This window comes from Phocoena sinus, chromosome 15 (genome assembly GCF_008692025.1).
Source record: "Phocoena sinus isolate mPhoSin1 chromosome 15, mPhoSin1.pri, whole genome shotgun sequence".
Taxonomy (NCBI): domain Eukaryota; kingdom Metazoa; phylum Chordata; class Mammalia; order Artiodactyla; family Phocoenidae; genus Phocoena; species Phocoena sinus.
Genome location: NC_045777.1, coordinates 31,749,225 through 31,764,117, shown reverse-complemented (window position 1 = coordinate 31,764,117; position 14,893 = coordinate 31,749,225). Strand labels below are relative to the sequence as shown.

Genomic DNA, 14,893 nt, shown 5'->3' with positions numbered 1-14,893 from the left:
CCCTCAAAAGGAAGATGAAGCACCAAGAAGACGCAGTTCAACGACCCCACCCCCACCCCCACTATAGGCCTGACCTTCACACTCGGCCGGACTTTTCTAACGTCCGGTTCCGGAACGTGACAAAAAGGCGGGGATTCCCGCCGGTCGCCTATCAGCCGGCCCTCAGAAGGCGCAGCGCTCACGCCCCGTCCCCAGTCCGCACCCTCCAATAGATGTTAGGGGTGGGGCGGACTTCGTGCGGAGCGGGTACACGATTGGCTCTGCAGTCTCTCCGCCCAGGCAGCAGGCGGGGCAGCGTGGTGACGTCTCCGCGAGGGGCGCGGGGTCGTAGCGCGCGCTCGCAGACGCGGCAGTATTAAACTGCTGCAGGCGCGGCGGGCTCGTTGTGGGCTTCCTCCGTCTCAACCGTTCGTTAGTTCCGTCGTTCGCTCTCATCTTCTGAAGCCTAAGCCGGCTATACCTTCCTCCTTCCTTCCGCCAGCAGCCGTGTCGTTGCGACTCCGCCACCATGTTCGAGGCGCGCCTGGTCCAGGGCTCCATCTTGAAGAAGGTGCTTGAGGCGCTTAAGGACCTCATCAACGAGGCCTGCTGGGACATCAGCTCGAGCGGCGTGAACCTGCAGAGCATGGACTCGTCCCATGTCTCTTTGGTGCAGCTCACCCTGCGCTCCGAGGGCTTCGACACGTACCGCTGCGACCGCAACTTGGCCATGGGCGTGAACCTCACCAGGTGAGCCCCTAAGCAGCGGATAGCCGGGCCCTGATCCACCTCCTCTGGCTCTTGGCGGGAGCGCCTCCGGGCCGGGCCCTCATTGGCTGGAGTGGGCCATCTGCGCCTTCTCATTGGCTTGCGGCACTAGTGGGGCGGGACCCAGCGGAACGCGCGGTTCGGAAAGCCCGCGCTAGCTGCAGCGCGAACCGGCTCTTTCCGCGCCAAAGTCACAAAGCGGGTGGTGGCGGGAAAATGACGGACTTCTTTGCGGTGCCAGGAAAAGACTGTTGCAGAGATCTTTGGTCATTAAGGGCAGGCGGCCTCGGATGAGAAACCTTGGTCCTGATTGACTTTAACTGCTTTATAATGTGTCCTAGTTCATTCGCCCTAACGAGCGACAAGAGACAAGAGTATTTCTTTTACTACAGAGTTGCGCTGAGCACCCCAAGATCCCGGTTTGAGGAAAATATATCCCAGGGCAGTGCTTTCAACTTTTGACCACTACCTGTCTAGTACATACACATGTTTAAATCTTAAGACTTGTGAGAAATATTTACCCCTACTACATGCAGTGTGTTTTAACTGGTTTATTAAATCGTTTTTAAAGATCGTTGTCCCAATAATTAACTTCACCCACCAAAGAGATTTGCAGTTCATAAAATACTGCTGTTTTATTTATATCCAGAAGTGAAATTGCTCTTGGTGGGGGGGCTGTTTAGTTTAAGTATAAATACTACCAGATTGCATTCCAAATGGCTGGACCGGCTTACACATCCTAACTCACCAATTCGGCAGATGGTCTAATGGTTAAAAGTGGTACCTCCTGGTTTTAATTTGTTGATTTTAAACGCTTTGTTCTTCTGTGTTCTAGCATGTCCAAAATACTGAAATGTGCTGGCAATGAAGACATCATTACACTAAGGGCTGAAGATAATGCGGACACCTTGGCACTTGTATTTGAAGCTCCAAGTAAGTCTCACCCTTCTACTGACTTATGCTAGAAGAAATTAAAATGTAGTGTCAGTATTTCCCAAGGCTGAGAGAAATTTAAGATAATGTTTGTGATGGCTGTAAAATATACCTGACATTTGTAAACTTACATGTTCTTCTTCAACATTTGGTTTCTTTTGGTAGATCAAGAAAAGGTTTCAGACTATGAAATGAAGTTAATGGATTTAGATGTTGAACAACTTGGAATTCCAGTGAGTATCCAAGTTTCTGATTGAGCATACTGTACAGTCTTGAAAGTTACATAAGATATATTAATATAATAATTTAAAGCCTATTTCCTAACAGAACTTTTTCTGTATATCTGCTCATGCATGTTCCAGAGTGGGGTGTTTAACACTGACATATTTGTCATTTTATTAAGTTATGGTGTTCTACAGTGGCTCATTGGTTTGAATTTATTTCTGCTGAGTGAATATTTACATTAACCTCTGCATCTTTTTTTTAATTATTATTCCTAGAGTGCTTTTTTTTTGGTTTTCTGTAGATCTTTATTTTTTTAATTTATTTTTGGCTGTGTTGGGTCTTCATTGCTGCATGTGGGCTTTTCTCTAGCTGGGGAGGGGGGTGCTACTCTTCATTGCGGTGCGCAGGCTTCTCATTGAGGCGGCTTCTCTTGTGGAGCATGGGCTCTAGGTGTGCAGGCGTCAGTAGTTGTGGCTCATGGGCTCTAGAGTGCAGGCTCAGTAGTTGTGGCACACGGGCTTAGTTGCTCCACGGCATGTGGGATCTTCCCGGACCAGGGCTTGAACCTGTGTCCCCTGCATTGGCAGGCAGATCTTAACCACTGCGCCACCAGGGAAACCCGAGTGCTTGATATTTATTGAGAGACAATCTTAAAGCCATTTTAGCAGAAATTCATTATGGTTAGGTTTATCAACATCAAAAGTGAGAAGAGGTGTTCTGATGTTTAAAATGCCTAACATCATATTCTCTTGTTTTGGAAAGCAGACCTGTTTGCGCCATCATCACTGAATGCCATACCCTAATGGCCTCTTGATTTAGCCCTACTGTAGGGTGATTAGGTGGAGGCTCTTGTTCCCGGGATAGTGCATTTACTGTTAAAAGTTTAAGCTCTAATTTGTTTTCTTAGTGTGGTTATTCTTACAGCATACTTGTTTTATATCTGCATTTATTTTTTGAGTGGTTAGAGTGTTAAGAAATTACACAATGAGTGATATTTCAAAGTAATCAGAAAATCTTGAATTCTGAGTTCTTGTTTAGATGCTGAATCTTCAGAAAGTGAGGGTGCCAAATCTTTTATTTCTATGACATTTAAATTTCTTTGTTTTGGGGCTTCCCTGGTGGCGCAGTGGTTTAGAGTCCGCCTGCCGATGCAGGGGACGTGGGTTCGTGCCCCGGTCCAGGAGGATCCTGCGTGCCCCGGTCCAGGAGGATCCTGCGTGCCGCGGAGCGGCTGGGCCTGTGAGCCACAGCCGCTGAGCCTGCACATCTGGAGCCTGTGCTCCGCAGCGGGAGAGGCCACAGCAGTGAGAGGCCCGCGTACCACAAAAAAAAAAAAAAATTCTTTGTTTTACAGGAACAAGAGTACAGCTGTGTAGTAAAGATGCCTTCTGGTGAATTTGCACGTATATGCCGAGATCTCAGTCATATTGGAGATGCTGTTGTAATTTCCTGTGCAAAAGATGGAGTGAAATTTTCTGCAAGTGGAGAACTTGGAAATGGAAATATTAAGTTGTCACAAACGAGTAATGTTGATAAAGAAGAGGAGGCTGTAAGTAGTTTTTAAGTAAACAAAATACCTTGAAGAAGAATATTAGGTTATATCTTAGTCTGCTAAGGCTTCTATAACAAAATACCATAGACTGAGTGGCTTCTAAACAACGAAAGTTTATTATTCACAGTTTTGGAGACTCGGAAGCTGGCAGGTTTGGTGTCTGACGAGGGCCTGCTTCTTGGTTCACAGACAGCAGCCTTCTTACCTGGTGGAAGGGGCAAGGGAGTTCCCTGGGGTCTCTTTTTTAAGGGCATTAATCCCATTCATGAGGGCTCTGCCTTCCTAACACTAAGCACCTCCCAAAGGCCCCACCTCCGATACCACCATATTGTGAATTTGGTTTTAACGTGAATTGGGGTGGTGGGGGGGCCACAAACTTTCAGTCTTTAGCAAGGTAATTGCTAAAATTAAAGAAAGCTCTAAAGAAAAACAGACAGAATTTGCATTTCCAAGTAACTAATATGTGAGAATTGAAACTTCTGAAATCAGCAAGTGATCTTATAGATGCCATCTAACTTAAATTTGTGAGAAGGGAATGCAAATTTAGTGCAACCTTTATAAACTGTAGAACAATGGGTTTGTGTATCAAACCCACACGTACTCTTAAGGATAGGCTTGGCTTTAGCCTAGCTTTAGCTTTAGCTTTCTGGAGGTACTATGTTTTTACCAAATAATTGAGCAACCCAGTAGGATCTAGTTGGGGGTAAAATCTAGCTGTTGTGTAATCCTTATATTAACTTTTAAATAAAGAGTTTAAAAATACATATATTAGTAACAAATATATATTAGTAACAAAACTCCAGGGGCTGATTCTTTTCTCCTAAATTACATTTCACTCTTCTGCCAATCTTGATTTTTGTTCTTCTCTCAAATGTTACTTAACCCATAGGGAATTCTCTGGCGGTCCAGTGGTTAGGACTCCGCACTTTCACTGACAAGGGCGTGGGTTCGATCCCTCATCAGGGAACTAACATCCCTAAAGCCGTGCAGCTAGAAATTTTTAAAAAAAGAAAAAAATCACTCATAAATATTTTAATTTATTCGTAGTGTAAACATTTTATGACATCTAAGAAAATTATATTAAGGAATTTTTCAGTGTTTCTACTTCCTTGGTTATTTCAGTTTGTTTGAATCAAGATTTTAATAAGGTCCGTACATTACAGTTCATTGAGATACACTCCTTAAATTTCTTTTAGTCCATTGGTTCTCTCTTCAATTTCATTTTCCCTCTATTACAATTTTATTTGTCGAAGAAACTAAGTCATTTGTCAATGTATATTAGAAATGAATGGGTTGCAGCTTTCTTGATGTTTTTCAGTATGATGAATCTTTTGTTTTCTCCCTAAGGTTACCATAGACATGAATGAACCAGTTCAGCTAACTTTTGCACTGAGGTACCTGAACTTCTTTACAAAAGCCACTCCACTCTCTCCTACAGTAACACTCAGTATGTCTGCAGATGTACCCCTTGGTAAGATAATAAACTTGTTGAATCTTGTTTTGTAGGTAGTGTATGTGGTACTTCTCAGTAATTAATTATATTCCTGTTTTCTTTCAGTCGTAGAGTATAAAATTGCTGATATGGGACATTTAAAGTACTATTTGGCTCCCAAGATCGAGGATGAAGAAGGATCTTAGACATTCTTAAAATTCAAGGAAATAAAACTAAGCTCTTTGAGAACTGCTTCTGAGATGCTAGCACATACTTAAGTCTGTTTTGTCTTTGTACCTCTGAGTACATATGTAGATATTGTTTTCTGTAAATAACTTTTTTTCCCCATTCTCTACAGTTTGTTCAAAAAGTAAAGTCCAAAGTCAAATCTGGTCTTGTTAACTGAGTAATAACTTTGCCTTACCTAGGAATACTCCTTATAATTTTTATAAACAAAAGGGTTTTGACTCTAAATGCAGTTTTAAGTATTGTTTTCAATTTAAATAAAAGTCATTTGAATTTCAAACATCACAGGACAGTGCCTTCATTTGGACCACGATGGTTGCAAGTATCCTAGAGAATTCACAATTCAAGCAGCTCATGTAAATGAGCTTATTGTTTCAGTCTAGAGCAGGTTGATATGACATTAGATACAGTGATAAAAAGTATTCCAGATACAGCAGGTGACAAAGTATAGGGGGATTTATTTGCCAAACTTGGTATTCTGACTTCAGCTCAAGAAATGAAAAGGGGAGAGTAGAACAAATATATAGTATTTTGTCATTTTTGCTTGCAGAAACTAACACTTTACAGAAGCTTAATGTACCCAAAGTTCTGTCAGCTTTATAAGACTAGCATTGTTACAGGCCAGTGTTTCATTAGCCTAGGGAGCCTTGTACAGGAGTCTTGGAAGTTTTAGTAGATCTCATAGGTCCCAAGGAGTATGTTTGTGCAAAAATAATTTCTCTAGCATAAGTAGCCTTTTGTGGGGACTTATTCCCTTAAAGGATGAAGGTGGCTTAATTCCATGGATGTTGGATTCAACCAAGAAAGTGAAAAAGGCCCAGCAGTAATTGTGCTACACGGTCACAAGTTGGCGTGCTGCATATTGAGAATTCCTTTATTGTAGTCCTCTTTTTCCGGTGTATTTTGTGTTTGGTGGATTAAATGACAGATTTCTTTTGTACTTGCAGTGACGGTAGAACTCACTGTATCCAGTAGGTAACTATTCATTACCTTTCTGTGCCTGGGGTTGGGGAAGGATATTGGCTGCAAAGGGGCCTGATGGAAATTTCTGGAGTGATGAAAATATTTTATCTACGTTGTGATGATGGCTCCAAGACTATATGTATCTGTCAAAACTAATCCATTTGTACTTTATCATATGTAAATTATACTTAATAAAGCTCGACATTTTAAAAAGTTTCACGTGTTGCAAAATGTCCCTTGTGGCCAGACCTCTTGCCGGGGTAAGGCCTGAAGACGAGGAGCGGGGAAACTGAAGCGCAAGAATGTGGGGCTACTCGAGAGTTGCGGGTAGGGTATAGGGTGGCAGAGACTGCGGCGCGGCCCGGGAAGGCAGCCTTCCCTGGGCATAGGGAGACCTGACAGCCCCGGCCTTCAGGGAGCTTCGCCGGCTCGGCTTCCGCCTCTCGAGGCGCCACTGAGCTCCCTACACTACCCTAAGGGCCGGAAAGAAACACGTAGCCGGCTAGCCCTGGACCTGTGACCCACGCGGCCCGGTTAGCTAGGCACTCGCCCGCCGCGGCGGAGGTGGTCGGCAGCCAGCCTAGCCCACGGCGCCTCCCGAAACCCCACGGGTCCCTAGCACACCGGGCACACGCCCGAAACCGGACGGAGAGTGGAACGAGGAGGCGTCGCCCCCGGTGACGCCACGTCCGGCGCGCTGCCTTGCGACACGCCATTTCCGGCTCCCAGCTGGTCTGGGGCGGGGACGCAGTGGTCTGGGGGCGTACTGTGAGGTCTCCGGCTCACCTGCTGCGAACCGTGAGCTAGCTTTCTGCGCGCGGGCTGCCGGGCCCGGGCTCCGGTAAGGCGTTCGTGCGGCGGGGCGGGAGCGGAAGAGCTCGACTCAGGTTCGCGGCGCGGCCCAGACTGCGCTCCCTGCCGAAATCAAGCCCCGAGTCCTCGGTGTGGAGCGTTCGTCCTCCCGGGGCACGGCTGGCCCTTTTCCAGAAACTGGATTTTGTTTTCCTTCTAAAATCATGTTGGTCCTTATTTCTCTTGTTGTCTCGCTCTGGAGGCGGGCAGGGAAGTAGTGTGTAGAGGCTCGTAGTGCAAGGCACTGTGCTAAGTGCTTTGCTGATGCTTTCAAAATTATTGCAACATTCAAGTGCTGAGGATATTTTGGGGTTGCGGTGAGGCTGGTAAAAAAAGCCTGTTGGGAACTTGGGCTGGTACCCGGAAAACATTGATTTACGTTTTTCCTTTCCCCTCTTTCAGAATTATTACTCTTTGCTACCAATAAGCATTCGTCTCCCCTCTCCTTCACGCCGTGCGCTTTTTTATATTTTGATGCGGTGTATGAAGTTAATGTCAGAGTATGTAAACTATTTTTTTAAGACTAATACAAATCAGAGGTGATTAAATGCTCTCAAACCACCCACTTATTGGTAGTTTGGACTTTAAGTTTTATAGAATTAAATTTAGATTATCGTGTAGTCGGGATCGCAACACCTGAAAACATAGTATTTGACGGAATTTGATCTAACCCTTTTAGAAAAGCATGTAAGTAAGCATACTCTTATTTTTTTAATACTTGATTTCTGCTCCAGTATATAATTACTAAAAAGGGACATGAACATTTAGCACCAATTCCTTTATAATGCTAGTTAGTTTAGGTTGACAGTGGGCCACTTAAAACAGCTCATTAATATTCAGTATTAAGTATATATAAAGCACTTAAAACAGTACCCGTCACTTAATACTAGGTAATGGTTAACTGCCATTATAATGATGATGATTATTTGCAAAATGTCATACCAGAGGAAGGCCAGTCTTTATGTTTTTTTTTTACGTTGCCCTTATTGAAATACTTAATTTTCTTTTTTTAAAGATATGTTTCACTTTTAGAAATCAAATATCTTCATGATTAAAATAGATTTACTTGTTTCATTCGCATAACTTTATGATTTTCTGGAGGAAAAGTACACAAATTACAAATGTTTTTTCAATTTAAATGTCATTGTTTTTAAATCTTATCTACTGTGTTTAAACTGGTGGCATAATAACTGTGATCTCATTACTATAGTCAGCTTTGACTATTTTGAACAAAAACCAGGTATTTATTCAGGGTTTTTTGTTTATTTGTTTTTAATGTAGCTGTAGAAGTAACCTGGAAAGTGCAATCGCTGCTTTCAGTGCTTGGGGTGGAGCAGAGAGGCAGGCAAATCAGAGGACACTGGTACAACACTGGTAGCCAGTAGCTTATCCAAATTTACAACAAGAAGTTTTACAGATCTTTTGTATTAAAAGGATGATATCTATCAGAGGGAAATAGGCAAAATGCTGATGTGAATGTATTCCATTTCCCACCGTCTCTCCTCTCTCCCTGACAAATAAGAGAATCACTTGAGTATATGCTCCTGTTGCTTTTTCTGGAAGCAGGGACGGGGGACAGGCAATACTATACTATAGCAGAATGGTTGAAATATCAAATGGACTTGGATTTAAGTCACCACCCTTTAACCTACTCGCCATGTGACTTTGGAAAAATTAGGAAGCAGAGAAACATTGGTGGCAACATAAACATGAGATCTGGTTCTTGGCAAATGTCTTGATTCTTATTTTACCAGGACAAACCAGAGTAGATGCATAATGAGAATGCTTTCACTTGTCAAAGGAATATCAGGTTCTAAGAGCAATGGAGCCTAAATTGCCAGTTGCTAGTATGACATTGCAGCCCAGAACTCCAATACGTATAACAAACACATTGTTGTAGCCTGCAGACAATAATGCTTTTCTTTGTTTTCAGACTGTAGCTGTGTCAGCGTGTTATGATGCCATCTCGTACCAACCTGGCTACTGGAATCCCCAGTAGTAAAGTGAAATACTCAAGGCTCTCCAGTACAGACGATGGCTACATTGACCTTCAGGTAAATGCAGAAGGGACCTGATGAGATTGGCTGGCTCTGTTTCTGCTGAGTTAGCAGGGAAACCTTCCAGGTAGAGGTTTTGCTCACTGTCCCTAGATATTAGAGGGAGCAGCAGGAAAGAAACTCTGCTCTGAGATTTTCAGCCATAGCCTGCAGAAGGAAGGACCTTGGCAGAGCAGTTTCGAACCAATATAAATATTGTCTAAGAAATTTTAGTTGTAATGCCAGAGTTCAGTAGTTGCAAATTCTATTTAGTTAATCTGGAAATAATCAGATTGTCTTTTGTTAAGTAGAATTTTTTAAAGACTGTGTCATCAGTTTGTTTACACTTCAGTCAAGACCAGTTCATCTTTTAAGGGAGAAACTAACTGCTAAAGCCAACAGATTGTGGGAATCTTCCTTCTTTCCTGATGTCATGAGATCCAATTTATTAAAGGTATTCTTTGTAACAAACAATAAGTAAAACAGAGAATATTTATTAAGTTTGTGTCCTACCCAGATCATCGTTTATAAAATAGTTAATGGTGTAGCATCTCCTTTTACCCACTTCCCTTTAGAATAGAATATTTTAGGTGGAACCAGGACCGAAGAGGAAGTGGCAGGAACCCATCCTTTTAAATATAAACAAATCAATTATTCTCTGTACTTTTTGGACCCACACTTGAAGGAGAGAGTTTTGGGGGTTTTTTCATTTTGTTTTTAAGTGCGTCTGGAAAGCTTCCAGTCAGTTAGGTCAGACACAACCATGAGCCAAACCTTAGGAATTTGTTTCTGAATCTTAACCTTGAATTGAACTTGTTAATAAGGCAGGTTATTTGCCTTGTGGGGCAGGCAACTAATGCTTTAGGAAAAGTTTTTGTTGTTTTTTTTTTAATTTTTTGCAGTACGCGGGCCTCTCACTGTTGTGGCCTCTCCTCTTGCGGAGCACAGGCTCTGGACACGCAGGCTCAGCGGCCATGGCTCACAGGCCCAGCCGCTCTGCGGCATGTGGGATCTTACCGGACAGGGGCATGAACCCATGTCCCCTGCATTGGCAGGCGGACTCTCAACCACTGCACCACCAGGGAAGCCCGAAAAAGTTTTTTTTTAAAACCTTTGACTATATGCCAGCTTAACTTTGAATGCCAGAAATCACTTACTTTCTTTCTTATTTTCCAGAGCATGATGTACACTCTTAATCCCTGTAGATTAGTACAGCCTTCCATGTGCCAAGACATGTTTATTAAAAACATGTCTAATCAATGAATGACCATAAAGTATCTTTTGTTTTTGTAAGAAAATAATTTTTTTACGGTACAGTGAATGGTCTGTGGAATGAGACTAAAACGAGAAAGAATAACATTCTGGGACTCCCTCCCTCAAGTTATTGTTAGAGCAATAACTAGACCTTCGTCTCCTGCCAGTCCTTTTTCCTTTCTCTCCCAGAGCTGCATTGGGTAGTAGGACTTATGTCAAGACACACCAAGATTGTTTCCTCTTATCCTCTCTGCTTTAAAGTGTCTGAGCCCTGGTGTATTCATAATGCTCTTCCTTGTCTTTTTTTGTTTCTCTTTCAGTTTAAGAAAAGCCCTCCTAAGATTCCATATAAGGCCATTGCGCTTGCTACGGTGCTGTTTTTGATTGGCGCCTTCCTCATTATCATAGGCTCCCTCCTGCTGGCAGGCTATATCAGCAAAGGGGTAAGCTGAGGGGCTTGTGGGATTGCCATGAGATGTTTAAAATGTGAGCCAGGACTCACATTTTTATATTCAGTATATTCCAGCAGAAAGGAGAAAAGGGTTTCTTTTTTTAGATTTTGTTCTCAGATAACAAGACATATTTCTTCCTTTGAGCTTCAACAAACTTCTCCCACAGTTCCTATGAGGTGAGTGTAGCAGGTAGGCAAATTTTCCCTCTGAGATGTTGGGCAGTTTTCCCACCATCTTAGTTTGGAACAGCAAAACTGAGCCTAGCGTTGAGGATTTCTGACTGATAAAGGCTATAACTGGAGTAGAATGCTGTTATTATAACTTTGCAGTTATACTGCTGTACTTAGTGTTTGGGGAGAAGCAGCGAGGCTTATATAGGTCTGGGGCCACTGACCAAGCCAGGACTTTTGGCTCATGGATCAGATCTTTCTTAAATTAGATTTGGTTGGAGTTCCTATTGAGCTTCAGTGTGATACCTTAGTAACCTAAAGTACTTTTTGGTTGTTCTTTCGTTTGGATTGTATACAGATGCTTATACACAGCGTCTAAATTGTTCTAAAGTAATACTGACAATAGTTCACATCTGTTCTTCAACACACACCAGGCCAGGGGATGATGGTCACATTGGTCTACAGAAGGAACAAAGCCAAGAGCTAAAACTGTGGGCATTATCCTTGGAACTGGGAATATTAAACACTGTCACAATAAAATGGCTACGTTTGGCTTTTGAGACCTGTCTCCAAGTTGCCTCAGGTCCTAAACTATTATGTGGCCACCAGAGGCATACTTGGTGCCATCTAAATTTGAACATCTAACTTCAGGACTGTGCCTTCAGTTAACTTTCATTGCAGCATGCATTGTTAATCCCAGGGGTATAGTCAAGATTCTATTAATGATGTGAAAATTTAGAGTGGAGGTGAGATCCACATGCAACAAATATCACTTCACCTTGTGTGGTTTGTAAAAGACTACTTTATAAATAAGGATAAAGGTGTTAATTAAGAAAATTACCTATAGATTGTTTTGGTTTTTAGTTTGGGGTTTTTTTCACTATTATTGCAGACATTTCAAGCAAAACAGAAGTAGATGGAATAATATGAACCCCCACCACAACTAGGCATCAACATTTATGAATGTTTTGTTTCATCTATCCCCAAATTTTTTTCCTGTATACTAAAGCAAATACCAGATTTACATTTGCTGGTAAATCTGTAAGTGTGCATCTCTAACAGTTTTTACATTAATCTAGGAGTGTTGTCTTGATACCATTTACCTGTTTTTCTATTCCTCATATTTCTTGCATACTGTTAGATTTAGGGACTTGCTTAGATTTAGTTGTACTTTAGCTTTGTTTTAGAAAGAATATTTCATAGGGGTGCTGTGTATTTGCTATTGCACATGGGTTCTCAAACTTCAGCATCTATCAGAATCACTTGGCAGACTTGTTAACACACAGGTTCCTTGACCCTGCTCCCAGAGATTCCAGTTTTGTAGGTCTAGGGTGAGGCGTGAGAATTTGCATTTCTAATAAGTTCCCCGGCAATGCTGGTGTTCCATGGACCACATTTTGAGAACCATTGCTATAGCATTACATTAGGAGGCACAAAATGGTTGTCCTAATTTTTAGTTGATATTAAGATTGATTACTGGGTTCAAGTGTCTTCAGCCTAATTCATTTATTATAAAATGAATTACCCTTTTCACTAAGGAATCCAGCTCTATCATTTTCCACGTTTATCAGCGAAAATTCTTCTGGAACTTTCTCAAAACCATTATTTGGTTACCCTGAAATACAATGTGTATAGTGAAGGTAGGAAAAATGTTTGATTATTTCTCTTTAATTATCAAATTTTTATAAAAATACACCTAGCAACCTCAAAAGGTAACCAAAGAATTGTTAGTATCACTGTAAGCCTATCATCGTTTTACATATTTGTGCTTCAGTCAACTGTAGTCTATATTCTTTTTAACATATAAATTGTCCCATATTTGGTCAATAGGAGCCTCTGCAGGTTACTCCTGTCTTTTTTTCTTTTTTTTAAAAAAATCTTTCTTTCTTTATTTGGTTGTGCTGGGTCTTAGTTGTGGCAGGTGGGCTCCTTAGTTGTGGCAGTTCGTTGCATCATGCATGTGGGATCTAGTTCCCTGACCAGGGATCAAACCCAGGTCCCCTGCATTAGGATCGTGGAGTGTTAACCACTCTGCCACCAGGGAAGCCCCCTACTCCTGTCTTTTAAAGCTGACCTAGGTTAGCCTTTGATAGCTTTATTGTTTTCTGGCTCAGCAAGTTATCCCAGGCCCATCTGTACATTCCCTGCCCCCTCAACTCGTAAACAGCAATTTCTCTAAGGAGCTCTGGTTTCTTTATGGGAAGTAGATATCTATGGTTGAACATGGATAATTTCTTTATAATTTTTAGTACTTTGTAGTTTTTCTGCAATTGATAAGGAGGCAAAGAGATGTAAATCTTTTGCCTTGGTAGTGTATTACCAAAATAAAGTGCTCTGAAAAGTATATGATAACTGATCCATGGATTGGACCCATGGCTTTATTTTATTTTAAAATTTATAACTTGCATGGTACTGATGTGTTTGCCTCCTTCTGCCACCAGGGGGCAGACCGGGCCGTTCCCGTCCTGATCATTGGCATCCTGGTGTTCCTGCCAGGATTTTACCACCTGCGCATCGCCTACTACGCATCCAAAGGCTACCGGGGATACTCCTACGATGACATTCCAGACTTTGATGACTAGCACACACCTCAGCCCTGAAGAAAAGAGTGATAGATGGGACTGAGCCCAGCTTTAAGACACTGAGCAGATACTATGGCTAAGGGCTAAGGAGTTCTCCAATTTGCAGATGTTTAACAAAACAGTGGCCAGATTTTATGGGTCCATCCTAAAGATGTTAACTGAGCTTACAGCTATCCATGTCATCAGGACAGTCTCTATTTTTCATCTCCCGGCCCTGGCAAAAGCTCCTGACAAGTTTTTCCACATGAATATGTATCATGAAAAGTAGCAATGTTAATTGTATGGGAAAGTGGGAGGTTATTCTGTACTGGAATGTGTTGCTGCCACCACCCTTTTTAGAGTTGAGCATTCTTTTAAATAGTCCTCATTGTTAATATGTTCTTGTGGCAAATGGAAGAACGCAGTATGTCAGATTTCTTATTACTAAGTAATTTATTTTGAAAATATGTAAGTATCTTATCCCTATACTCTAACTTTGTGTTCTAGTGGAAAACCGTGGTAAAATCAAATATCAGTGTGGTGCACCTCTAATATTTTTTACTTGCTTTCTTATTAACAGCAACTAGGAATTTTTTAAACCTCAGCAAATTTTCAAACTGTAAACACCTTCTCTGTTCACCAGTCCTTGGCCAGCTCTGATCTGGTTCACTGACAGGTTGGCCAGCATATGATTTGGATCATTCTGTCCTTTGTAAATCTAGATGTTCTGTATATCATACCTTTAAGGACGAGACTTTTGGCTGTTTCCTAAGGAAAAAATGTAGATAAGTGGTTATTATTTATAGTTTTTAACCCTGTTGTTAGCACCTCGTATTATGATGTCATTCTGCTGAAGATTGTAAGAACTGGCCTGGATCTGTAGAGGACAAGACTGCCTTAGTTTGATTCTGTTTCCTAACTTGCAAAAAGTGGCTTGTATTCAAAAGAAATTAAAATGTCAAAATCTAAATCCTAGACTTAAAAGATAACTTTAAACCTATTTTAGAAAACATTTTAGTGATTATATGATATCTTTGATCCCAATACCTAGGACTACCTTCATTTTTAGATAACTGGCATTGTGCATTAGACTGTTTTCCAGTCATTCTTTTACTCTGAAGTTATGGACTTGGATGATTAGAAGCCTGCAAGTGCCATTAGCTGAGATTTGGAGGGCCGTGGGTAGAGCATTGTTATTGGGGAAGATGACTTCAACTTTGGATGTATTAAATTTAGATGTCTACTTAACATCCAAGTGGAGATGTTGAGTAGGTGATTGCAATGTGCAGTTTGGAGTTCAGGAAGGGAGTCTATGCTATAGTTAGAAATTTGGGAGTCAGTGTTGGGGCAATATCTAAGGGCTGTGGGGCTGGATGAGATTACGCACGGAGTGAGTACAAATGGGAAAAAAAGCTAGGCTAGGACTCAGGAAGTGAGAGACAAAGAGAGGGTGATCGGAAGCAGCCTTCA

The 14,893-nt window shown here is 41.8% G+C and overlaps 2 protein-coding genes across 5 annotated transcripts; both read left to right on the top strand.

Annotated features, from left to right (window-relative positions):
- The first annotated feature begins 300 nt into the window (after positions 1 to 300).
- PCNA (proliferating cell nuclear antigen) lies at positions 301 to 6,315 on the top strand. The gene is made up of 6 exons (XM_032606848.1): positions 301 to 729; positions 1,583 to 1,680; positions 1,846 to 1,913; positions 3,260 to 3,454; positions 4,805 to 4,928; positions 5,016 to 6,315. Exons 1-6 carry the CDS (start codon positions 509 to 511, stop codon positions 5,093 to 5,095), a joined length of 786 nt encoding a protein of 261 aa, XP_032462739.1. The 5' UTR covers positions 301 to 508; the 3' UTR covers positions 5,096 to 6,315.
- Positions 6,316 to 6,797: 482 nt separating this feature from the next.
- On the top strand, positions 6,798 to 14,393 carry TMEM230 (transmembrane protein 230). Of its 4 annotated transcripts, XM_032607000.1 has the most exons (5): positions 6,819 to 6,939; positions 7,353 to 7,450; positions 8,884 to 9,004; positions 10,561 to 10,683; positions 13,304 to 14,393. In XM_032607000.1, the coding sequence occupies exons 3-5, from the start codon at positions 8,906 to 8,908 to the stop codon at positions 13,442 to 13,444; spliced, it is 363 nt and encodes a 120-aa protein (XP_032462891.1). In that variant the 5' UTR covers positions 6,819 to 6,939; positions 7,353 to 7,450; positions 8,884 to 8,905; the 3' UTR covers positions 13,445 to 14,393. The 4 variants fall into 4 exon arrangements, with proteins under 4 accessions (XP_032462892.1, XP_032462890.1, XP_032462889.1 ...); XM_032607001.1 differs by lacking the exon at positions 7,353 to 7,450 and having other exon boundaries at positions 6,798 to 7,116; XM_032606998.1 differs by lacking the exon at positions 7,353 to 7,450 and having other exon boundaries at positions 6,809 to 6,939.
- Positions 14,394 to 14,893: the final 500 nt, after the last annotated feature.

Excerpts from the sequence above, each read along its gene's own strand:
- PCNA (XM_032606848.1), top strand. The coding sequence starts at position 509 with ATGTTCGAGGCGCGCCTGGTCCAGGGCTCCATCTTGAAGAAGGTGCTT. Across the intron at positions 730-1,582 it reads ATGGGCGTGAACCTCACCAG|CATGTCCAAAATACTGAAAT; the intron begins GTGAGCCCCTAA and ends TCTGTGTTCTAG. Across the intron at positions 1,914-3,259 it reads TTGAACAACTTGGAATTCCA|GAACAAGAGTACAGCTGTGT; the intron begins GTGAGTATCCAA and ends TTTGTTTTACAG.
- TMEM230 (XM_032607001.1), top strand. The coding sequence starts at position 8,906 with ATGATGCCATCTCGTACCAACCTGGCTACTGGAATCCCCAGTAGTAAA. Across the intron at positions 9,005-10,560 it reads ATGGCTACATTGACCTTCAG|TTTAAGAAAAGCCCTCCTAA; the intron begins GTAAATGCAGAA and ends TTTCTCTTTCAG. Across the intron at positions 10,684-13,303 it reads CAGGCTATATCAGCAAAGGG|GGGGCAGACCGGGCCGTTCC; the intron begins GTAAGCTGAGGG and ends TTCTGCCACCAG.